Source organism: Candoia aspera, chromosome 3, assembly GCF_035149785.1.
Source record: "Candoia aspera isolate rCanAsp1 chromosome 3, rCanAsp1.hap2, whole genome shotgun sequence".
NCBI lineage: Eukaryota > Metazoa > Chordata > Lepidosauria > Squamata > Boidae > Candoia > Candoia aspera.
In genome coordinates, this window is record NC_086155.1 from 158,604,960 (window position 1) to 158,630,619 (window position 25,660).

The following is a 25,660-nucleotide window of genomic DNA, read 5'->3' on the forward strand; positions in this document are numbered from 1 at the left end:
TGTACCACCATGGATTTTTTTTTTAGTTCCATCTAAAAAGGAAGGAAAGATTGGAAAGGGAGGTGCTAGTCTGCTTTGCCATGATAGGGAAGCATAAATCATGGCTGCTGAATGACTATCAGATCATCTGAGATCATGTGTGTCAGTTGACTGGAAGGGGAGATGAGTGGGTTTTCTGTCATGCAGACAAGGGTTTTAAGTTCTGTTTGTTTTAAGGCAAGAATGATTTAAGTACCTGTTGAATTTTCCAGTTGAAACCACCGGGCTTAAAAGCACTGAATATTAGTAGGAGTGTGCATATTATATACAATTCCTTTGGCAAGATTGGATGTAATAAAGGCAACAGTACAAGACCACATATCTATACCATAAAACCATTGATTTAGTGGGCCTCATTTTGAAATAATTCAGATTTAATGGACAAAATATACTGGATCCAACTTTAGTCTGAATTTCAGGCAATAATGGACTTTGCTTCAAACAATGGGGAGAATCTCTTGTTTGGCAAATGCACTCAGTCAATGTTTGCTGCTTCCCCTCAAAATGGGTATTTATAATTTATCAGTAAAGTATGTTTTCTCATATGTGAGTATGTATAACATTGAAAGGATATTGAGCTTTAACAGACATTGATTAAATCATGAGTTCTATTTTTGTAAACTTCAAAAAGAAACAATTTTCAATCATTCAAACAATTAAGCAAAAGAAATAATAAGAAAATATGTTTTGGACAAGGAACACAAAATGAGTCTCTTGACTGGGTACTTGCAAAACAGCTGTGAATGTTATATGGGGTGGATATTAAATTAAACAACATTTTGTGAAATATATAACCATACCTAAGTCTTTCTGTGTTTTTTTTTCAAGGTGGCTGGTGTGTAGGTTTATCAATGGTACACCATACAAAATGTGTATATTGTATTTTAAACTGTGTTAGCTGTACAATAATTGGCAAAGTCAGAGAAATGATAATTTGCAATTGTGTACTATTTATATTCATATACAATACACTAAAAATACTTTACACAGTAGTTTTCCTTCTCATTGGCAGCTAGCAATATGAACTGAGTCACAGGTATTGTAATAACATTTCACAATAAAAAAAATATTTTGAACAGGAAAGAGTTGTCACGGCATTCTGGCACTGCCCTTATTTCCTATTTTAAAAAACGCTATCCCCTTTACTTTGAGAACCTTTCTATTAAATGTCATCCTGTGTCCCAAGATGCCACTTTACAACTTCTCAGTGGCAAACAACAGGGGAAAACCAGTTTCTTTTATGTTATCGTATGTTTCAAATTGTATTCTTTCACATCGCATCAAGCTGAAAACTGGTACCAGTAAAACCAGTGTAAAGATGTACTCACTAAAAATAAATTATTATTATTATTATTATAACAAACTATTAACTGAAGTCCTCAGGTTCTATAATAAATTTGAGGATAAAAGGCTTAGTTTATATTTAGAAGATACACACAGAGTACAGCTGCTTTGGCTTCATCACTGGCAACGTGGCTCCTGATGAGAAGACTTTTGGACTGTTCTTTTGACATTACCCAAAGCAGTCTGCCAATATGTCTTTAAAATACTGAACTTATTTTAGGTTTAATTACCCACTCTGCTTGAGGATTGGCACGGTACACATCCAGCATATATGCATCTGGATCCAAAGAGTGCTCTCCTGAAAGAAATACCACTGTCATGAGTAAGGATGGCGAGCAGGGGGCTCCCATCCAGACTGTTAAGCACATGCGTAGCACTGAGGAATTGGTCAGTCATTCAAAGAGACACAGATCGGGACCGCCTTAACCTTTGGGGTTTATATGGCTGGGTTTTTCCCACGCTTCTTCAGTTTGTTAGGATTCCTGTTATGTACTAGCAATAAACACTAGAGACCAGTTCCCTGTCTCAGCGTGTTTCCTGGCTGTTAGGACAACCACCTTTTAAAAAAATGTCTAGATACTCTTATGCTTTAGGACTATGCAAAGCATTTAAAGAGGTGCTTTATAAGGCATATCCACACAAGTGAAGTACCCCTTCTTGAAGTACTGAAGAGCCACACGCTCTGGAGACCTCATGTAATGCTTGGCCTTTGTATTCAAAGTAGGATCTTTTGGGGATCTTAGGTTCTGGAGAAGGTATTAGAATTATACACAACAATTCCACACACTGACTGTGCAGAAGTTAGTGTGCAGCCAATGAAATGCTGCAGTTGCCAACACAGGAGAGACTACCTGGCCGCCTATCCTAAGGCTGAGCAGCCAGCTGGCACATCGCTTTTCATCTTGAAAAATAGTTTAATTCTAAACCAAAAAGACAATTACAGTGAGTGATGTTCTGTAAGATCACTTTGGAAGTCCATTTTATTTCCTGTGAAGTGCCCTAAGTTACAGTAATGATATAAGTACATGGCACTCATACAGGAAGCAATTAAGAATTGCAGAACATTCACCTTAGTGGTGTCCCATGTTCGTGTTTTGCTTTATAGAGCTAAATGGATTGTGTACTACTGTAAGAGGAGTTTAAGCAAGGCTGTGTAGGCCTATCATACTTGCTTTGCGTTCTAGTTGGCTGCAGGTACAAAGCTAATCCCAAGGACATAGTTGCTATTACTGAGGTTTAAATAAAGACTTACCGATATTTCCTCCAATTTCATATAAATTTTGGATTGGCATTTTCAACTCTTCTGATGATCCATGTCTATTAATAGAAGAATAAAGCATTATTCTAGTAGCAAAAAGGGAGGCAATCTGATGTCCTCTGGGATTAAACCTCTCACGATGTTGTCTGGGGCTAATGTTCACTGAAATCCAAAAGTTCTGGAAAGCGTTACATCTGTTATTTTTGGCTAGAACCATTTAACTGAATTAACTATTATGTTACCATAGTTCTTCTATATAAAATGGGATTGCTGTTACAGATTTAACTTACTTAAATTGCTGTCTTCTGTGCAGAATCAAAAGAATACCTAGCCTCAGCATGTTTATTTCATTATTTGATTGATTTATAAGCCTCCCAACTCCTCAAGATTCTGGGTAGCTACATTGTACAATTAGAATGAAATTCTGTGCTGATTTATGCCAAGCGTTTCTTGTGAACGGAATGTAATGTGTATTAAAGCCTAGCTGTACATTTTCCCTCAAAGTTCTCTAAATTATTTTTCCTCAAAGTTCTCAAACCATTAGATGGTTTGATTCTCGGTAAATAAATTCAGTTGTTTAGCACATATACTGGAAAGATGCATCTTGCTCTTTAATGACAAATGATCCAGAGTAGAGATAGTTAAAATCAGCAGTCATATGGACCTTCAGAAAATGACCCAAGAACTGTAGGACATGTTGGAACAATTTCTTCATTTCTAAAGAGAGACCCACCTTCACAGTCTTCCTCTGTGCATCAACAGAAAGCTCCATTGTCACCACTCTTCTGCCACTGGAACGCTGACGACAATAAGGAAGTGGCCTTGGAGGGTGATCTATGGACCCAAACCCCTACTAATATATGCTTGAATGGAGGAAACTTATGCTAGCTTTGGAACTTGTGAACTTATCAGCTCTGATGAAAAGTGGGAAGCAATGGACAGTGGGAAAGAAAAGTTCCAAAATCATCCAAAACTCCCTGAAAATGGTCTACCTGCCATTTTGTCTGTGAACACCTAACAGAGCTTTGCAAATGGCATTCCAAGAACCATGGGTTCTCCCTTAATTGCTCTGCCTTTCGAGAGGAAATTCTGTTCTCCCAGCCCCAAACCAGCTCTCCTTAGCTGAGCCACAGTAACTGTAATTAAAAACAGCTTCTTGTAATTTTTAGATTCAATCATTTTAATATGAGCAATTTGTGGAGAAAACACTGGTGAATGGGTCTGACTTGTGTATCACTTGGCTTCTGCTGATACTAGAGTAATTCCTCTTTTGTTTCCCTGTGCCTCTTGGCTTGCAGCTCAGTTCCTAAAGTTAGTAGACTTGGAAATCATGATATGAACTAGTATGAGTGAACAGAGCTGTAGACTGATTCTCTGGCAAAGCAATCACATGGATGCTTTCCATTTAGCATGACCCATCTTAGCCTTGCATATTGACTAGAGTGAAATGCAAATTGAAGCTTTCTTCTCTACTTAAACCAGGTAAAATCTACTTTAACAATGAAACCTTGAATCTGGGCTAGTAGCCCATTGTTATGCTTCTACTTGCCTGTTTTCACAGTAAAAACGTGCCACAATATCTTTGGCTTTAGTTTGATTATTTGGTTGAATTGCCATAGAAACTTTTGAATGCAGTGGAGCATGGACTCTTATCACACCTTCGGGTATATCAGACTACAAAACAAGGAAGAAACAATGTTTTAGCAAACAATATATATTAATTATGGTGTGATAGTGAACCACTGTACTATATCCTGAATTGCATTTTTCTGCCTCCCTTTCCCTGTGGCAACTTTTTCTGCCCTACAAAGCCAGTCCCGATGTCGATACTCTCAGAAAAGGCCAACTCTGAGAAAGAGGCTGCAAAGGGAGAGTAAAACAGCAAAGATGGACCATTTTCCCTGCAGTTTCTAGGGTTTTAGGGGAGCAGCTATTGCATAAGAACATATGAGTGACTTTCTTGGGGTGCAGAGGATACAAGTGGGTGGAAAAAGCCCCCCTTTGCCTCTGAATCAGTGCCACTACTGCTAAATTTCTTACCATTCGAAGGTTACCTACAAGAATGGTTAAGATGTAAATTAAAGCATAGTTCTTCTTTTTGTCAAAAAAGTAACAAGAAGGGTAAAAATGAACCCTCAATCAACCCAGACCTGAGATGATCTGTGCCAAATAATTACGTATCAGTCTGCAAACCTTTCTTTTCCACTGGCTGCATTTCTGTGATATCACATGACCCTATAAAAGATGAAAAAAAGGAAGGTGGAAGGATGGAAACGAAGCTAAAGAAAGGACTAAAAGGAGGTAGGAGAGAAACCTGAATCATACACAAGGACCGATGAGAAATGGCCCAAGTGAAAGAAAGCCTAGGAGGACCATAGCAGGTGTACACTCTGCTTGCTTGTGGGCACCTGAATAATCCTTTTGTTTGCCACTGTAGGAAAAATCAGAGACCCAGTCAGGGAAATTTCAGTATGTATACATCTAGGTATTGCATTGCAGTGTTATTGCAGGCTGTTGTGCTGCAGCGAGGGCATAACAACACAATAAATTACAATAAATGCTCCAGGCTTCCACTTATGGAAATAAATCAGTATAGCACAGGTTGATTGTGGTTTCTGATAGTCTGTGAGTTTTAAAAATATTAAAATCTACAGTATAATTAATGCACCTGGAAACTTTCAACATTATCAATATTAAGTCCACAAAGGAAATATTTTTTCACTGCAAAAAAGAAATATCCACTGCACAGGAAGCAAAATGCTTTATCCTCAAAAGTTAGCTGGGCTTTTGTATCCCTGAAAGCAGAAAGACATAAATACATATAACTGCTAAATGGATTGTTCCATTGCAGACATGCTAGTGACCCTGGAACTAATCACAATACATAAAAAGAGTCTCACCCAGTTTGTACATAACACTGTTTTAAAACTATTGATTGAATAAGCCATAACTGTCAGTTTACACATCCTGTAAAGCAAAATACCCCGGCTTGCAAACCATGGTGACTAGATTTACACAACACACATGTGAACCCAGCCTTTAGCTTACAAATTAACAAATCTAATAATCTCCCTCCAGTAATAAAAACTTATTCATGGGAATTAAACTATGAATTTGGTTCATAATTTATGCCTTTGATCAAAAGAACCAGATCTAAGGATGTGTAGTGGTTACCTTATCTCATTCCTTTCCACAGTTAAACCCAATATAACAGAGTCTTGGCACATCTTGTATATAAAACTGATCTGTTGCATCTCAAAGAATGTTACTGTAAGTGTCCTCAAACTCTGAATGATACCCATATACTTATATGAAACAATTTTCCCTTTGTAATTTGGGATCTCAATAGATATGTACATGTTTGAACTATCTTCGACCAACCACAGTATCTTCGTTATATAAGGTATATGTAACCTTGGGACTCTTGCTCCTGTTCATCTGGGTGCAAGAGACTAGTGACCCACAGGTAAACAACTAACTTTAGAAAATAAACGATTGTTGCATCTTTTCCAGTTGTTGGCATTTATTGAATTTTCTGTCTGGCTTAGCATGCTGTGTGAACAGCACAGAATCACTGTGAACAGTTTGGGCATATAACACAACTACTTAGTACTCCTAACTAAGCTAGGAGGTTTTTTTTCCCCCAGAAGCATTATTAACCATACTCACATAATGTAATGGCATATAAGAAAAATTATCCTCTTAGTAAGAATTTCAATTGTAGTTTAACCCCATGAAAGAGGCAGTAATTTTATTGTTGAAGTTAACACTGGAATAAACTGCTGGTTGAAAAGGTAGTTGTAAACACAACTTGATCGGCCTTATACTAAGTGCCTACAGATGTTTTTCAATTCTTTTTTGAAAAGTATCAGAATAATTCAATTTGTAACACTTGCTTCCAATCCTTAATACAATTAGTACCACTGAAAGAAAAGAACAAATATTTAACAGTTTATCTTCAGAACTTCTGAAAACTAACTTTTATGCTAAATTCAGAAACATTTAACATACTGATCATACTATCAGTTTCATATTCTAGTATTTTATCGTAAACCGCCCAGAGTCCCCCGTTGGGGGGAGATGGGTGGTGACATAAATTTAATTTAATTAATTAATTTATTTATTTATCAAATTTGTCACCTCCCATCTTTTCCGAATGGAGGGACTCTGGGCGGTTTACAGCATAAAACAATAACTATACAATAAAATTCCAATATAAAATATAGACTAAAACAAGTTTAAAAACTACCAAATGTAATAAAATCCCGATGGCTATGGTCTCATTCAGTCCTTGTGTAGGAGGGGCACTTCAAGGCACTGGCCAACCCCAAGTATGATTATTCTCCTCCCTGCCCCAAGCCCAATGGCAGAGCCAGGTCTTCAATTCCCTCCGGAAGGCTAGGAGCAATGGGGCTAATCTCACTTCTGGGGGCAAGATGTTCCAAAGGGTGGGTGCCACTGCAGAGAAGGCCCACTTCCTGGACCCCGCCAGATGGAATTCTCTTGCAGACAGGGTCAGCAGCATGCCCTCTCTGCATGAGCGGGTGGGATGGGCTGATGAAGCAGGGAAGAGGGGGACCCTCAGGTAACCCGGTCCCATGCCATGTAGGGCTTTAAAGGTGATAACCAACACCTTGAATTGGACGTGGAAGCAAACTGGTATCCAGTGCAGCTCACGAGGCAAAGGTGTTATATGTGCCCTTCTAGGGGCACCAAAAATAGCCCGCGCGGCCGCATTTTGGACCAGCTGAAGCTTCCAGATACTCTTCAAGGGTAGCCCCATGTAGAGCACATTGCAATAGTCTATATGGGAGATAACAAGGGCATGAGTGACCGTCCGAAGGGCCTCCTGATCCAGGAAAGGTGTAACTGGTGCACAACACGCAGCTGTGCAAAGGCCCTTCTGGCCATGGCTGCCACCTGCTCTTTGAGCAGGAGCCGTGAGTCCACGAGGACCCCCAAGTTATGCACTGGGTCTGTCTGGGGCAGTGCAACCCCATCCAGAACCAAAGATGACAAAGTCCCAGATATGGCAGAGCCCTTAACCCACAGCCACTCCGTCTTACAAGGGTTCAGCCGAAGCCTATTGTTCCTCATCCAGACCCCCACAGCCCCCAGACACTCAGGGTGGTCACAGCATCACTTACTTCACCCAGGATGGAAATATACAATTGAGTATTGTCAGCATACTGATGATATCTCATCCCATGGTGATAGATGATCTCACCCAGCAGTTTCATGTAGATGTTAAATAGGAAAGGAGAGAGAACTGAGCCCTGTGGCACCCCACAAAGGAGGGGTCAAGGGTCAGATCTCTCACTCCCTATCACCACCAATTGGGACCGGCCCTGGAGGAATGAGGTGAACCAGCGCAGAACCACACCGCCCATCCCCAACTCCCTGAGCCGTCCCAAAAGGATACCATGGTCGATGGTATCGAAAGCTGTTGAGAGGTCAAGGAGAGCAAGGATGGATGCACTGCCTCTATCCCGCTCCCACCAGAGATCATCCATAAGTGTGACCAATGCTGTTTCCGTCCCATATCCGGGCCTGAAACCTGACTGAAAGGGGTCTAGATAATCTGTTTCCTCCAGAACCCTCTGGAGCTGTAATGCCACTTTCTCAACCACCTTCCCCAAAAAGAGGAGGTGGGAGACTGGACAAAAATTATCCAATACAGTAGGGTCCAGCGATGGTTTCTTGAGAAGGAGTTGTACCACTGCCTCCTTACATGCAGTTGGGAACGCCCCCTCCCTCAAGGATGTATTGACCATCGCCTGGACCCAGCCACATGTCATCTCCCAAGCTGCCTTCACCATCCAGGAGGGACGTGGGTCTAGATGACAAGTGGTGGCATTTACTGTCCTGAGGATCCTGTCCATTTGCTCAGGTCCAACAGGATCGAACTGTTCCCAGATAACATGGTAAGTACACTCCCTTGGTATCTCCACAGACCATGTGTCATGCTTGGAGTCTAACGTAAAGTGGATCCGAGCGATTTTGTCTTGCAGATGCTCCGAAAACTCCTCTGCACAGCCTGTAGGTGGGTCACTTTCCCAAAAGGGATTGAGTAATTTTAAACAGGGCCGTTGGGCGGCATTCTGCAGATGCAAAAAGGGCGGGAAAGTATTGGCGCTTCGCCGCTCTTAACGCCCCCAGGTAGGCCTTGATAGCAGCTCTAACCCTTTTAATTTAATAAAATAAATAAAAAATAAATGAATACGAGTATCTTCTGTCAATCAGCATGCCAGATTTAAAGCCTTGTAGTAAATTTGGTCATAAATTCTAGGTTCATCATCTATTCTATGAAAAGTTTATTCATAAATAGAGAGAAACCATCTATTGGAGCTGTCTGAACAGTGAATGGTAAATAGCTTCCTCATTTACAGCGCAACGCTATAGCTGCCTCCTAAGAAGTAAGCTCCATTAATGAACGTGATTCTGAAGTACAGAAGTATAGCTTAAAAAACCAAAAGGGCAACCATAAAAAATGCATCCCCTGCAGAACTGCTGCTCACTGTGCTGTCTTTAGTTACATTTAATTCTTTAAATCAAATTACTATAGATAGTAACTGGAATTAGCACTTCTACAGAAAGAAGCTGAATGTACAACTGTAAAACCTTGATACTTAGGCATTTCTAAGTGCTAGGTTCACTCCATAAAGACTGGTCATATTCCTCTGTATTCCATTATATTATTTCATTTTTTTTATTGCACATTATTTGGAATATATGCTGGTTTGTTTAATTCAGAAAAGCAATAAATCAATAAAATAACCACCTCTGTTCTTTCTGGTCTCTCCCGCTCCATAGTTTTCCTTCTCAATAGTTTTCTTACACCCTTGTCAAACATGAGCTGCCTTTTAGTATTGTTCATTGCAGCCTCATTCATCTTTCTCACTTGAGAAATCAGAAATGTTGGGACCTACAAAAAAAATAAAGAAAAAATAAGTTTATATGACAAATAGCTTTCTGAATGTCATCAGAATCATAATGGCATTTCCTATATTGTTGCATCACCATCAGCATTTTTTCCTGAAAGTTAAGTGACGTATGTTCTGTCAACCGTTGATTCAGTTTTTTGAATTCTCTACACAAACCCAACATTATAGTCTTGTTCCAGACAGAAATCACCATAACTCTGTTAAAGATGAGAAAAAAGCTTTGAATAAAGTTCTATTTTTATTTCAAGTAATTCTTTCCATATAAATTTATTTATTTATTTATATTTTTATCCCGCCTTTATTATTTTTATAAATAACTCAAGGCTGTGAACATACCTAATATTCCTTCCTCCTCCTCTTTTCCCCACAACAACCCTGTGAGGTGAGTTGGGCTGAAAGAGAGTGACTGGCTCAAGGTCACCCAGCTGGCTTTCATGCCGAAGGCTGCACTAGAACTCTCAGTCCCCTGGTTTCTAGCCCAGCACCTTAACCACTAGACCAAACTGGTCTAAATACTTCTTCCATATAAGTATTCCGTATGCTATTGTATTTTGTAATTAATATGTTAGCATCATACTACTTTTGAAAATATTTGAATTCAAATAAGTACTTTTATAAGACTGGAAACCTTTTATGGACTTTTTGCTGAAAATGGAAAAAAGCGAAATGGTGATCTGGATCTAATGACTGAAAAAAGATTGAATTAAGGGACTGAAGGGATTGTTGTAATGTTAAGGAGGGAAGAGGGAAAATGAGTTTGCTTGTAACTGCTGTTAAGAAGGGCGGAATTTCCTTTCTTTAACTGAATTCTTTTCTGCACCTTTCCTTTTCTCTTTTTCTTTTCTTTATATATTTATGTACTTTTAATAAAAATCAATTTAAAAGAAAGAAAACATTTGAATTTGACTGGACTTGTTTAGTATATACCTAAGAATTAGCTAATTTGCAATGACAATTCTATAAATCCCACACATATAAATCTCATTAAAATATATTTTTAGACATTATATTTAAAAATACTTAAATATCATTAAAAATTAGAAAATATGTATTAATTTGGATCTCAAAAGCTTCCAGATGGAATTTGAGTTTCAAAACTTGAACAGTTTTGACTAGGAATGGCATTTAACCTTTTTGTATAGGCATTGTCAGCCAGCTAGAAAGTTCAAATATAGATTTGAGAGCTAATATTAATTCTATAGCTCCAGAACATCCATTTTAGAAGTTATTTTCAAAGGATGAAAACATACATACTCACTCAAACTTCTCATATTGCTGCCTATTCTCTGCATGGCTATACAAATCAGACTTTATGTGAGTCTACACTGTTGTACGAAAAGCCACCATTGACAGAAGAGATGAACACGAGAATACAGGAATGGGTGAGCTAGAAATCTGGGATTATTTCATCAGTTCTCCTTACAGGTTCCTGTAACTTTTAAATACATGAAAAGATCTTATTGCTAGTGCTTGGGAAGGCATGATTTTATTGTACTGGAATGAACACCTAGTTTAAACACAAATAACTATCAGCCTTATCTTGCAAAGCAGCTCCCTTAGATCTTTAAGACTTGGACAAAAAGAAGATCACTGCAAATAAAAATGGCAATACTATTTAACAGTAAAATTGAAACCATTACTTACCACCCATAGGATATCCTGGTATTTAACCAAAAGCCTCACAACATGTGCAGTGGTGGCTGCTGCTAGCATCTCTTCTTGATTGGCATGTTTGCCTTTGTAGATGAAGAGGTTTGGGGCAACAATCATGGAGACATTCCATAAAGTCATTTTATTTTTATTTTCATTAGCCACTACCTTCTTCAAAAACTGTAGAAGTGCCTAGATAAAAATCAAACCACGAAGATTTTTCAAATTATTGATAAACACTGCTGCTACTAATTGCATTTTGTAAGAAATAAATAGGTGTACTTTCCATGGATTTATATAATGTTGGAATATATTTCTCACAATACTATAACAGTATTCATTTAAAGTATTTCTATTCTGCTTTTCTGCCAATTTCAAGTCAAAGTGAACAAGTTATAGTGCAGAGCATCCTTTATCCATCAATGTGGTACTCATCCCACATGATGATTACAATTGGAAAGCACCAATTGAGGCAAGTTGTTCTACCAATTATTCCATTTGGTGGGCATGTGTCACTCACCTACCAAGTATTAAGGTGTGTGAATCACCCAAGGTCCAATCTGATTGTCAATTCAATTTAGTAAATCCATCTGATTTGAAAAACTGAAGTTTCCCTCAACCCTATTAAGTACATTTCTAAAGCATTTTTTTTGAGAATTCAAAGAAAACTTTTGGAGCTCCATAAATCATAGATACAACTCTGCTGGTCTTTTCACTTCAAAAAGAACTTTATGTAGAAATGAGCCGGGAGTTGTGGGAGCTGCAGGCTCAACATACCTGGGAGGTTCCAGGTTGAGGAAATAGCCTAAGGACAAGAAAGTGGCAAGTTTGTTAAGGGCTTTGGGGAATTTTGTTTCTTCATTTATTATTGGATCATATGAATATTATCAAGTATAGACTGATCGCAAACCCTACTGAACAATATGCCTACCTTGGCTGTGTCGCGACTAGCATCAGGAAGCAGCATGATCAGCAAATGCAAAGCCTGGAGCTGCAGTTTGATTTTGGAGATTTCTAAGAATAAAAGATCACAAAAAGCCTGTAAAAGAACTGAAGTGGGCTACCTGGGGGAAAGCTGGCATGACATATTGAGCTATGTTTTTTAGTGAGTGTCATAGGTAAGCAGTAGAAGTACTTGTCAAATAAGAAGGTAAAGGTCCACCAAATCAAACAAGAAGTAAATCTAATTCAGTATTCCTTCCTCAGTAGCTTTAAGAGATAGGACAGAGAGGGAAACACTGGTCCTGTGTTGTGGCAGAAGTATCTGTCCAATGATATATAGATTTTCATTTAGTTAAAGTCTTAGCTAACAAGCTGTTCTTAAACCTATCCTCAGTGAATGGGTTTAATTCTCTTTAGGCATGTTGATTGTAGAGATTCTATCAATTCATAATTTACTGAGAAATTCCCAAATCTGCATGAACTGGAATGCAGATATATATATAAATCTTCACTCTTCAGAATTTGGATATGAAGCCAAATCTGCACAATAATTCATATATCAAGGACAACTGTGCAGAAAAAAGTGCATATAGAAAGACATTTGTGAAAACTGATTTTAGAAGTTACTATATGAGGGAAAAATGAGTAACAAATATATGTATCATGGGAAAATAAAATAAAAAAGAGTATGGGAAATGAGACAAGATTAGCTTACATTTGGAAGAATAACAAACAGAACAAAACCGAAGATGCCAGATTTCTGCTGTTCCTGAGTTTTAAAGCCATTAAATTAATCACAACCTGAGGTGTGATTTCAATGGTCATCCTTGTGGCCATAGAAACCTCCTTTGGCGCTTGGCTCCCTAATCCATTTAACTTTTACATTTTTGGGTTTACATTATGTTAAATATAATTTTGTAATCAATTAAGTGAAATGCTGACTTGATGCAAAGCAAAATACCACATACCAACATCATATCAAATAAATAAATACATTTATTTCTAGAAATACCCTAGGGACATGTATAAGTCATTATTAGAAAATCAAATTGGGAAGATAGCTGGAAAAAAAAAAATGACCCAGTAATATGGGGGTGTCAGGTAGTAATCCAGGAGGTAAAAAAAATGTGTTCAATAGTTTACTTTTTCAGACATTGTGCCGACTGAAAAAATACCATTGTAGCTGTGAACAGGAAAGCCTCCTCTAGGGTTACTATTTTCTATGGGCATCCAGTGACACGCTTTCTACATTCCAAATTTGCCCACTGGCTTCCTGCAGGAAACCTACAGCTCTACAGTTTGTTGGATCTACCGTGCAGCCTCCTTTTAAAAATTGGCAGTATGCCGCATACTCTTCTATGTCCCACTATGAGTATTATTTTTAGTCTTAGCTAAACTCTGTTCCATTATTAACAATTTCAGAACTGAATGTTTTAATAATCCTGTCCAGACAGTGGCACAAATCTTAATCATTTTGCCTCTCTTGCTTCCAAAGGGGAGGAAAATAAATAAAATTAGACACCCTCAGGGCACTAGTTGCTAGAGCTCTTTGACATCAGATTGCTTTGATGGTATCAGAAGACTACTCTCTTCAGATCTGAACATTCTTCTGGGGCCAAGAAAAATTTCAACATGATTGCATTTGTATATTTATTTTGATATTGCTAATCTTCTGCCAGAATGGTCTAATTTATATTTTACTTTCTTGTTGTTGTTGTTAACCTCTGGATTATTGTAATGATAATAAAAAGTGATATATACCCAAAACAAAAGCATTTGATAGAGCAATAATTAGGGATATATGATTTTATAGCTCATTAGATACCACTGATTCATATTCAAGATTTCAATCTTTTTCACACTTCAGCCTGAATTCAATTGGATTTATTCCTCAATTACTATGCAGTGTTGGCGATTGCCTTCTTTTTTCTTTACAACACACACGTATGTATGTATGTACAGTATGTATGTATGTATTCAGGTTCAAGTGTCTAGCATTATATAGCTTAGAAAACTCCTGCTCGGGCTTTTAAAATACTATGTCCCTTACAAGAAAGTCTTGTCTTTTGGGATTCATTCTCTGCATAGTTGATATTCTCTGGGTCACAAACAGGCCATTCTTCATTTTGGGTTGCCAATCAGTTCTTTGATGTCTCAAAAGCCATGACTTGCAGTTCAAAGTACAAGTCCTCTGTGTAACATAATACATCTTTGTCTTGATATCTGAAAACAGTTCATTTCAATAAGTTATCTTTCTAAAAGCAGAGTGGCTCTGCCATGTCTTAGAGTATATTTAAATCTATTCTGCACCCAAGGACTTCCTTCCTGCAGAAGGTGCAAGGACAAGAGAAGAGTATAGAAATGTTAATCCCATAATAAAGTGACACTTGGTTCTCTTACTATTTCTCTCTCTCTCTCTCTCTTAAACTTAAATTACACAGCAGCCAACCTGTAGCACCCCTCATATTACTGAATAATTTCCAGCACCTCCTACTCATCAGCTATGCTTCCTAGGAGTTGTTGTTCAACAACATGTAGAGCACAACTGGTTACCTATCCCTCTTACAGACCATGAAAAATACTGCCATGACACTAAACTATTGCTATTCTTAAAGAAAACTCTACTGAAGGCTTTAGAATATGAAGTGTACTTGCATTTTCTCAATTCTTTTAATTTAATTAATGAGTGAATTGATTAAATGTGTAGAAGTCCTCCCCATAATTTTCTAATAATTCTAATATAGAAACCAGTTCCAACCTAGGTTTTATTCAGATTTTTTTTGAGTTTCTTTTTATTCTTCCTTATTCTCTTTGTTTTGAAGCTAGGCCAGCTTAAGCGGCCATGAAATATTCTATTCTACACATCAACAACCCTATTAAAAGCAGTAACAACAATAAGCTTTTCAATGAATCCTGAGGAGCCTTACACTGAGATGTACATAGATATATGCTTTTCTTACAGTCTCCTAAGAAAAAAGAGCATGACTAATGCTTGCAAAGCTAAATAGGAAATCCAAGATGCAAAAAATTAGATTAGACACAAAGTACTCATGTTAAACACCATCACAATTTGGAAATTGTTTTGGAGAATAGAGTAAAACCCCCAATTTACTTTTCACTGATGGGAAAATCGTACTTCCTATAGGGAAATGACAATCCATCCCGAACATAATAGTTTTGCAGTTGGTTGAAAAGTCTTAACTGAAGCATTGAAAAATCCTCTTTCCTAAAATCCAAACAGACCACAGAAACCTCTGTCCATTAAATCCAGCTTCTTGCTCATTGCATGAATCTAAATCAAGACATCTTTCAGTTAGTCTGTGTGTGTGTGTGTGTGTGTGTGTGTATTTCTTTCTTTCTTTCTTTCTTGCTTCTTTCTTTCTTTCTTTCTTTCTTTCTTTCTTTCTTTCTTTCTTTCTTTCTTTCTTTCTTTCTTTCTTTCTTTCAAATTTCTGTCACCACCCATCTCTCCCAAAGGGGGAATCTGGGTGGTTTACAACAAAATATATTTGATTATATTTGAATCAATATATTTGATTTCTATTGCCTAAGAGAATATTTTGTATTGTCTCTATTAAAATTAATTCTGTTATTTCCAGCCCATTTATCTAACCTGTCAAATTCAATTTGAATTTTATTTGATGAGAAACCTTTGAGGAACCATTGTTAAGATATTGTTTAATAATTATTTTTGAGGCCACTTAATTGTCCTAACACCCACATGATATTTAACTTGCTTGCTATGCCATGTGTCATGGGGTACTTCATCATATGCTTTGCTATAAACCAGTCTGACATTATTGCAGTGCCTGTTTTAGGAGGCAGAGATAACAGTGACTGCAGAGCCATCTAGTCCATGAAGCACTTCAAAGCCTATGAAGGACTCCGATCCCCCTTAATTCAATATGCTGTTTTGAAGCAGACTCCATATCTCTTCACTGAATCAGTTTCAATCAGCTGATTCAACAGAAACTTCACCAGTTTGAAGAATTCCTTCAAAGCTTTTACACAGTCTGAGTGTGTGATAATATATCATTTACCCATCAGCTTATAAGAAAGCAGTGAACTATATTAGCAGAAGATTTGTAAATGGGATAGAAATGTTATTTTTTCTAATCCAAAGTGAAGATCTAAATTTCCAAGGGTATAACTGGATTGGTTGGCATCAATTCCTGGCAGTTTATCTTAATCCTGTGATTCAGACTATCCTGACTGTTATCTCACTGAAATCACTGGCAGTTTTGCCTTTGGCAAGGAATCTGGCAAGGAATCTGCATGGATGAAAATATAAAAAGCAGCTAAAGGACAAGACATTACAATAATAAACAACATGTAACTGTCTTCCAGACTCTTTTCTTTTAACCGTCCAGAAAGTGTGGTTTTTATTAAAAGAGATAATGCTATAGATATTATATGAAGTAGCATAACATCTCTGTCTGGAACTGACTCCCTATCCCCTACCCAAACAGGAGTCATCAATAATTAGCTGTTTTTAGATGATCAGTGAAAAAAAAGGTAAAAGGTTCCCTGTGCAAGCACCGAGTCATGTCTGACTCTTTAGGGGGACACTGCTTTCGCAACGTTTTCTTGGCAGATAGTAAAAACCCTAAAAAAATACACAGAAATATATTTCAACAAGTCTGGAATTTAGATAATAAGATCTTTTTATTCTCCCTAACAACCATCTATCTGTGCCATATAGAGAGTTTGAAAGACTAGGACTGTGCAAGCTTTGAAAGAGTGTTTTGTTTTAATTATTCTAATTAAAAATAATTTCAAGCTCAAAGCACTCTTCTGAGTTCAAAATGAGTTGTTCCCACTATACTAGAAGTGTTTTAAGGCTGAAGCAGCTCTATTTCGATTTTGAAACAGGGATTTTGAGCTAAATATGTGGCCATTTCAAGTCTGAAATATTTTCGGTATGATAGAAATAACCTGATTTAAACACAAAGTAGTATTTCAATCAAAATGAAGCATTTTGAAATTGAGATGTTTCAAATTTGAAAGGTTTTGCCCACCCTTTGTGAAGTACCATGCTCTCTTGCTTCAAAAAAGAAACTGCTGCCTTGCTTCCCTTCATGTTTCTCCTATAGCTTCTTCCAGTGCTTTCTATTCTTAAATCTCTATTTCTGGGAGAGATTTCTGCTCATGTGCACTGCAGGCCTAGAAGCTGGAGAAGGTGTTGGAATGACATAAAATACCCTAATGAGATGAGTCCCTTCACTTTTGTGCTTTGACAAATGAAGAGCATTACCTCACACTGCTGTATCATTTCTGTCACCTTGCCCAGGTCTAACAGGAGTAGGCCACCAAACACTAAACTGCAAGTCCTGCTCAAATTGTGCCTAGGCTTACACACTGTAGCAAGTCATTATGTGGTCTGTTTACTTTTGGCTTAGCATGATGTAGAACCTCAGTCCTCTGTACATGGTGTGGAACAATGAGAGAGGTATGTAACTTAAATTATATAGATTATTCTAAAATACTGTAAATGACATTTGTCACTGGGACTAGGTTCATTTCCTTAATAACTGCTCATGCATTTTTTATGTTATAAATATTATGAAGATGGTCTGCATTTTGAAAGAGTAAGACCTAGACCTGAGAGATAGTACCTATTGACACAGCTGTAAATTATTTATTAATAGCTGGGAAAATGAATGCAATTATTTAAAAGGTAAAGCTGTATTTTAAAAATGTAATTATATACCTTATTTTAATATAATTAATTTCAATTACATCTTTTTTTTTCCTGGCTGCACCCCATTTTATGAATGGCTATGCCCCCTTGAATAACCATGGCTCCATAGCAGCCATCTTGAAGTGATGCTCTTGACACTTCCTCAAACTTCCAAATGTCACTAAACTTCTAAAAGTTTCCTAATCCTACACGAAACTTTGTCTCAACATGTAGTGTGAGTTTGCTATTTTGCGATATGGATACTAACACTTTTCATTTTTCCCTCTATTAATTTTTCCCTCTATTATACTGCATGCATGGTACATTCTATCCAACTGTCCGGACTTGGTACTTGAGTTGGAGAATGTAACAGCACTGACTTTAGAGAAGTAAATCAGCAGTGCACATGTACCCTAGGCAAAGCAACAGGAGTTATGTGCATTGATACACTTTTGCAGCTGGCATAGAGTAAGGTAGGAGAGGTTGCTGAAATAAATATTACGGTGTTTAAATATATACATATACATATACATATATATATAAACAATTGGTTTGTGACCACCTCATTGGATATAGAAGCTGGTACTAGAAAAAACATTGATTTGTCCCTACTTACTTTCTACTAATGTGATAAAAGCAGGCAAATATTCTACAGGGAAGAGGGGACTTGGTAGTTCTCGTACAAACATCTTCAGCAGTCCTGCTGCATCATTGTTGCGCACTTGATCCCAGTCAAAAGTATCTTCATCAAATTTTGCTTCAATTTCTTGGCGAAGACTCTGCAAGAAAAGCAAATATGATTAATGTTCATGACCACTAATAAAAAGAAATTGCACATCTTATTTTTTTCTAAACAACTTGATTGTACAGATTATAGTATTTATTAATGAAGTTATTAACTTTAAACTTATTTAAAGTTATTAAAATTAAAAGTATATGAAGTTTGCTCTTGGATTGTTAAGTATAACACTTTGAAAACCATCTTATATAGTTTGAATACCAATATCAAACACATTTAAGCTAGCTTTTTCAAAATAATACTGAATTCAATTATAACAAGCTGTAGTTTGTTTGTAGACTCAAGTCCTTGCAATTCAGCATTAAGCAGTACAGTAGTGAAATGAAATAGCCTCTTTTCACAGTGCATTTTCTAATCCTGAAACAGCTATGACAGAAAACTTAAAATTAAGCATGGCAGCCCCACTGACAAAAAAGATGATGTACAGGTGAAAATAAAAGCCTATTTTGCTCTACGTTCTTATTTTGCTGGATACCTCACATGACAGTCATGTTGTTCTGGGTGATGTTCATGAAGCAAGTAACATGAAAGATAATAAAGATATTTGAACTAATGGTATACCTATCACTCTAAAATCTCTTATCTTCCTAAGTTCGTAACCCCACACTATATCAACACAGCTTTGCTTACACTGAAACATGGCCCAAGTGGCACCATCCTTTTATAGATACAAGTATAAGTTAAAGAACACAGAAAGTCTTCCAGTCTTTCCTCAGTTGCTACATTCAAAGAATCATCTTAAATTAGAACCACATGCATTTTCCTTAAAAAATGGGAACGCTTTCAAATGTGAATGTCAATATAATAAATGATGGCTTTGAATGGTTAAATCTGGATCAGCTTTAAATATGTCTTTTTCTATTTCCCCTTTTTGGCTAACATTAAATGATTTGATAACTGAAATTAAAAACATTACATTTTTCCTGGGGATTTTTGGCTTTCCTTCTAATACAGGGAAGTCTGACCTAGTAACACATATCACAGTGGTTCAGAAGACAGATAAGGAAAACAAATAAGGTAATTTATAAACTATGTATGAAACTTAATGCTGAAAGTATTATTCTTTGCTGCAGTATATAATAATTAGAACAGATAAGGCCTTGAATACTTACGAAATAACAGGCAGAAAAAAAATAATTTCCATCCTGAAGATATGAGTTACTTCAGATTAATATGGAAAGGTGCTTTTGACACATTTATTTTTTAGAATAATATTCTCCAGTTGTTGTTAGATTTCTTAGATCTGTATCCTGCCTCTCCTCAAAGCAGTATGCGTAGCACTCACTTCACCGGCTTCTCCCCACAAGAGCCCTGTGAGACAGGCTGCCCTGAGGCAAGAGTGATCAGTCCGAAGTCACCCATTGAGTTTCCATGGCTGAGGCTGAACTTGAACTTGGTCTCCCTTCTTTTAGCTTAACACCACATTGCTTCTTATTGGTGATCTTAGCAAAACTAGTTCTTTACCACTAGGAAATCTGATACATGGAGCAAAGAACTGGTGAGATAAAATTATGTATCTGATCCTATGGTAATGTAGTAAGGGTATTCAGTTTTGGGTTTTGTGGATGGTTCTAAAAGAAGAAGATAGGCAAGGTGACTTCCTTACAGTTATTATCAGCTTATATTTTGTTCTGAATAATCTTTCCCAAAGTATTGAAATTTTGTGTTCTTTGAATTATGCATTTGTCCTCTTGCATAAATTGGATATAATTGACTCAAAGTTGACAGAAATGCTTCCAAATTGAGGGCCTTGGTAAGATATCTTCTGGAGGCCCCCTGCTCCCATTTCCCAAAAAGTTTTAGGTAGAAGAGTTGTTCTGCCTAGTCTCTTTCTGCCTCTACTGTTATTTCTCCTCTCCTCTCCCTCACACCTATTCCTTTGCTGTATCAGTTGAGTGTATTTATTTAATATTCAGAAGAAGTGATAGCACTCTCCTTCTCCAGGAAAGCTGGATGGGTGGGATTAGGCACTATGCAGCAAAGCATTGCACTGGATCTAGGTCGAAGCTGCCAGCACACATACTTAATCTTAAGTATTTTTCCCAGTCTGGGAAGGAAGCAGTGAGCTAAAGCAAGCAGATGATAAACATTAGGGTGCATTACCATTACCACTAGAGCAGTAAAGAAGGATTTAACAGGATTATCAGATCCAATAGACCTTGGAAAAGATATTCAAATGCTATGATGTGTCTATACCTACAAAGATCAGAATCATGCAAACCATGGTATTCCCTGTGAGACTCTACGGAAGCAAAAGTTGGACTTTAAAGAAGCAGGATAGGAAGAATATCCTATCACATTTGAACTTCGGTGTTGGAGAAGACTCCTGAGAATACTGTGGACAGCCAAGGAAACAAACATATGGATGATCAAAAAAATCAACCCAGAGTTCTCACTAGAGGTAAAAACGAACAGACTCAAGTCATCCTCCTTTGGACACATTATGCAAAGACCCAGTTATCTGGAAAAAGCTCTAATGCTGGAAAAGGTGGAAGGAAAGACAAGAAGAGAACCAGCAGCAAGATGGATGGACTCAATTATAGTGGAAATGAGTGCACTGCTGAAAGAGCTGAAAGACCAGATTAGGGACAGTTCATCATGAGCAAATATATATGGTTACTAAGAGTCAACAATGACTTGATGGCACACAATCCAAAAGGAAAAGAAAAAAGAAAAAATAATCCTATCCAGTGCTTCACCCTGCAGCATTCTCTAGAATGCAATTTAAGGATACTGTGGCTTCTGATGTCCCAAATTTTTGTCTGATGACCCGAAAGTAATGGAACTACAAAGCAGTTATAATAATGAAAGCAAGTAAGATCTGCAGAAATATGATGCAGGGTGGAATATGCCTGTTTTGCCATACTCCATTACAGGTTGCTTCAGAGCCAATAAAGTGCCTGGTATGGATGTATTTGCTGCCACCAGGGGGGTGTCTATTGTGTTTTTATGCTTTTTAATTCTGTAAGCCACCCAGAGTCACCATGTGTGAGTTGGGTGGCCTTATAAATCTGTTTAATAGATAAAAATAAAATAAATTCCCTGTTGTTTTTACTGAGCATATTTAATATTCTATAGGGCTATGGGACTGTTTGGAGTCAACTGTAGAAAGGTGTGTTGGAATGCACAGTGGGGCAACCGTAGGATCTGTTCGCCACTCCTCAGTGCAGCTGCTTTATGAAGTTGCAGGCAGCTAATGAACTTCTCCACCTGCTTTGAAGCATCTCTCTGCAACTGAATCTAAAGCTCTTCAAAGATCTAGAATTCAACATTGTTTTTGTCCCCCTTCCAATATTTTCCCCAGCAATATTTTTGCAATTCACCAAACTCTGAGGTTTCTGTGCCATTTTCATTATGTGACAACTGTAAAAGTGAGAGCACTATTAACGCATAGGATATACAATTTATTTTATGTATATTTATGTTCATACAGAACTTGCCCATAAATGATTTTCTCTCTACATCAACATCAAAGGTCTTTAACTTTGCAAGAAAAAGTGAGTACCTTCACTCTGGAGGCAGATCCAGGCACTCGAAGAATACCTTCTGTTTCCAGACCAGTTTCCTCAAGTTTGAGCAATAGCTATGCCATAATAAACAAAGTACTTTTATGCAGTTTGTTAGCGCAGAGTTTTAAAAAAAAATACAGAGAGACATTCTTACAACAATTGGCTCCTGTGAACGTAAAACATTAAGGGTAGCACGTTATGCCTTAACCAAAATAAATCAATGTGATTAAGGAAACAGGACTAGTCCAAATCCCCAAGTGGATTTTTTATTAGTTTTTGAGCTCCCTCTACTGAAGGAGAAGTTTAAAGATAACAGATATCCTGAACTTTTGCCTAAACAAAAACTTAAAGGGGAATTAAAACTTTCTACTCAGTAAAACATTGAAGGAATTGTTAGAGCACTTTAGGAAATAAAAATAGCATTATATTGTTCTATAATGTTCATAATTCTAAGCTTCCGAAGGCGATTGCTCTTAGAAAAGTGGACTAAAAAGGTTTTAGAAATGAATAAAATAATAATAATCAGTGATAATTAGGACTTAATGTTATTCTTAGTAAGAAAATATCAGCAAAATAAAAACAAAAGAAGAGAGAAAACAACTGTTCCTATTTTATCATTTAATGACGGTCAGCAAACTCAACTTTTGCACTCAATGGAATCTTCTAGATGGACTGGACTGTAGGTCCAGAATTCCCAACTAATGTTTGACCAAGCTGTTGGGAATTCTGGGGGTTGTGGTCCAAAATACATTTGGAGGCTTCAGGTTGAGGGAGCACAATGTACACAGTGAACTATAATAAGAGGCACAATCCTACTGAAGTTACATCCTTCTGCCTCAAAACATAAATAGAAATAAACTTGCCAACTGCCCTGAAACTATAAAATGCATGACTGTTGTCCTTTATATATGCAATGGTGACTTTATGGATTAAGCTCTTTATAATTCTACTCACTTTCTGAAAGATGAGGGGAACTTTAATTCCAGGAACCTTCTTTTGATCGTTTTCCAGGAGCACTGCTAATGGAACTCCGAAAAGGCCATTTTCTTAAAAGAAAAATAATTTAAAATAAGAGACCTCAGATGAGTAAGGCTTTGCTGGTTACTAAAAACATAAATATCATTGTAGCTACCTCGCCTTTTCATCCTTTCTGTCCGGTTCCTTTTCAACTCTATTCCTAAAGCATCATAGAAAGCAGTTAATTCAATCAGAGAGAGATAACGAATTTTCTTCATGTCATCAAGAGACAAATCTCCAACTTCAGTTAATCCAAGTCGACTTCTCCTAATTGTATAGTTCTGTAATAGATTTTAAATAATTATTAAACATTGAAAAACTTTATCTACCTTGCTTCCCTTAAGAAGAGTGCAGATCAGGACCCTCAGTCTATAGCTGGCATAGTTAATTTCCTCTTCTGTTGTTTTCAGTAGGAATTTAGGAAAAAAAAACATTGAACAGGTTGTATCTGAATTCTTGTCTTGTTAGATGCAAATCTGGAAGACTTAGAAGCAGCATAGAACCATTTCATTCTCCCACCCAAACTCAGGATCGCTCTTTCTGAGTAATTATGCATAAGATTAGGTGAGATTTAAATTATGTTTAGAGAAATAAATATACATTAATATACATCCCAGTGGCAACTATCACAGAGTCTTCCCATGAAGGTTAAACCTAATAGAGAAGGGCATATAAATGACACACAGTGTTTTCAAACAAAGATCATGTATCCTGTCTGAGACTTCGGAAAATCTAGTTACACTGATTCCTAACATGCCATCTGTACTAATACAAGTATTTATAGATAGTAGGTCTGTATGGCAGGCCAATGTTTCCCTTCCTCCATTTCATGGGTAAGTCTGAAATAATATTTGTATGCAGCATGAATATTAAAGGGTCAATATTTATGATTTTTCCAATATTTATGAATTTATTCATACTATCTTGATATAGCTCTCAGCACTTAGTTGTAGTAAATTATGTTATTATTAAAGGGCAAGTAAACTGGTAGAATTATTTTATTTATCCACTTATACAAAGTGCTGTTTTACAATAACATGCTTTTTAACACTAGGAGATTTCTTTGTCTTTCCATATTCTTGCTATTTATTATTTTGTTATGAACTCCTGAAGCAGCACTCATTCTTGGGTTTCTGGGAAAAAACTAAAACTTTGGGGCCTTAAAGGAGCTGTGCCTTTTCCTGAGCTTGCCCAATAGGCTCTGGGACTCTGGAAAAACTTGCCTGAGTTCAGGAGGACAGATAAAGTAATTTTATCCATTTCTTTGCACCTTTAGAAGCTCCTGACAGGTAGAACAAATCTGTGCATGCCAGATCCGTAGCATCTTTGATTAATTTGAATCTGAATATGGCACATGGCTGTTTATTAGGCATTTAAATCTGGTAGGGTAATGACTTTTTTCCTGCCTTTCGTAATTTGTAATTGAAGCCTGTCAGAAACTTTTGTCCTAACATGAATATCCAATGGATTGTTTTAGCAAGGTACCCTGCTCCTTAGTTATTCATCTCAGTTTAATAGCACATGTCTAGAAAAAAAAACTGGTTTTCTTTTTGTAAATCTCCAAAGTCATATTTTAAGATAACCATTATGCTTGAGAGAAACTCAGACATTATATAAAGAGTACACAAACCTGAGGAGCTTAAACTTACAGGCAATGCAGAATTATCCTTTTTTAACCTTTGATTTTTGTGACATTCTCTGTGTTTTGGAACCACCATGATTGATTCTGAGAATGAAATTTCAAGGGAAAGCTCCTCTTTCTCCAACTGGCTGTCTTTATTGAGTTCATATTCCATACAGTCACTAGCTGAAATCAAGGGAGAATTTTCATGAATGCTGTATTCTCCATGGAAAAATAACACACTCAAAGGCTGAAGGAACTAATTCCAGACTATTAAACCATATTTTTTTTTTTTATCCGTCAATTCATGAAAGAATTACCAAGATATTTGTTATTCATTTACTCCACCTCAGTTCCTGAATTGAGATCCAGGGCAATTGAGGTAATTGGCAGTGAAGAAATAATGAGAGACCTGAAGTAGCTTTGTAGATGAAGTGCATAATTCATGTGGTTTTTTTTCCTCCCCATCTTGAATTCAGTGGGTTTTAAGCAGGTGCAGATAATATGCTGCTCATGGTAACCAATAGCCCTGGGAGCCTCTTTTTGGTTTCTGCCAAATTCCCTCCTTTCTAATTTAATTTGTTTTATATTCTTTTAATTTTAAAAAATGAAAAAGTGAAAAACAAAGCAAAATGTTCCTTATTCCATCATCCTTATTTACAAAAATGTTTTTGTGTTCTATAGAGGCCCTGTCAGCATTCTTAAAAAAAAATTAAAATTGATGGTGCCTATAACCTACTGCTTGGTTTGGAAGTATATTAGCTCAAAAAGTTTAAACAAAGTTAATGTGAGATGGGTAGGTGGAAGGATTCATAGGATACAATCTCTCTAGTTAGTCTTGCAGTAAATAAGTGGTT

General features: G+C 37.0%; 1 protein-coding gene across 1 annotated transcript in view; it reads right to left on the minus strand.

Moving 5' to 3' along the window:
• Positions 1-969: 969 nt before the first annotated feature.
• Positions 970-25,660, minus strand: part of ARHGAP28 (Rho GTPase activating protein 28) — an 88,084-nt gene continuing 63,393 nt past the window's right edge. The window contains exons 5-15 of the mRNA XM_063299124.1: positions 24,832-24,989; positions 23,298-23,463; positions 23,120-23,211; positions 22,162-22,239; positions 18,474-18,636; positions 12,167-12,249; positions 11,230-11,427; positions 9,423-9,566; positions 4,191-4,315; positions 2,636-2,700; positions 970-1,681 (exon numbers count right to left, since the gene is read on the minus strand). Coding sequence (XP_063155194.1) covers positions 1,581-1,681; positions 2,636-2,700; positions 4,191-4,315; positions 9,423-9,566; positions 11,230-11,427; positions 12,167-12,249; positions 18,474-18,636; positions 22,162-22,239; positions 23,120-23,211; positions 23,298-23,463; positions 24,832-24,989 — 1,373 coding nt within the window. The 3' untranslated portion in view covers positions 970-1,580. The remainder of the gene's footprint in view (positions 1,682-2,635; positions 2,701-4,190; positions 4,316-9,422; positions 9,567-11,229; positions 11,428-12,166; positions 12,250-18,473; positions 18,637-22,161; positions 22,240-23,119; positions 23,212-23,297; positions 23,464-24,831; positions 24,990-25,660) is intronic.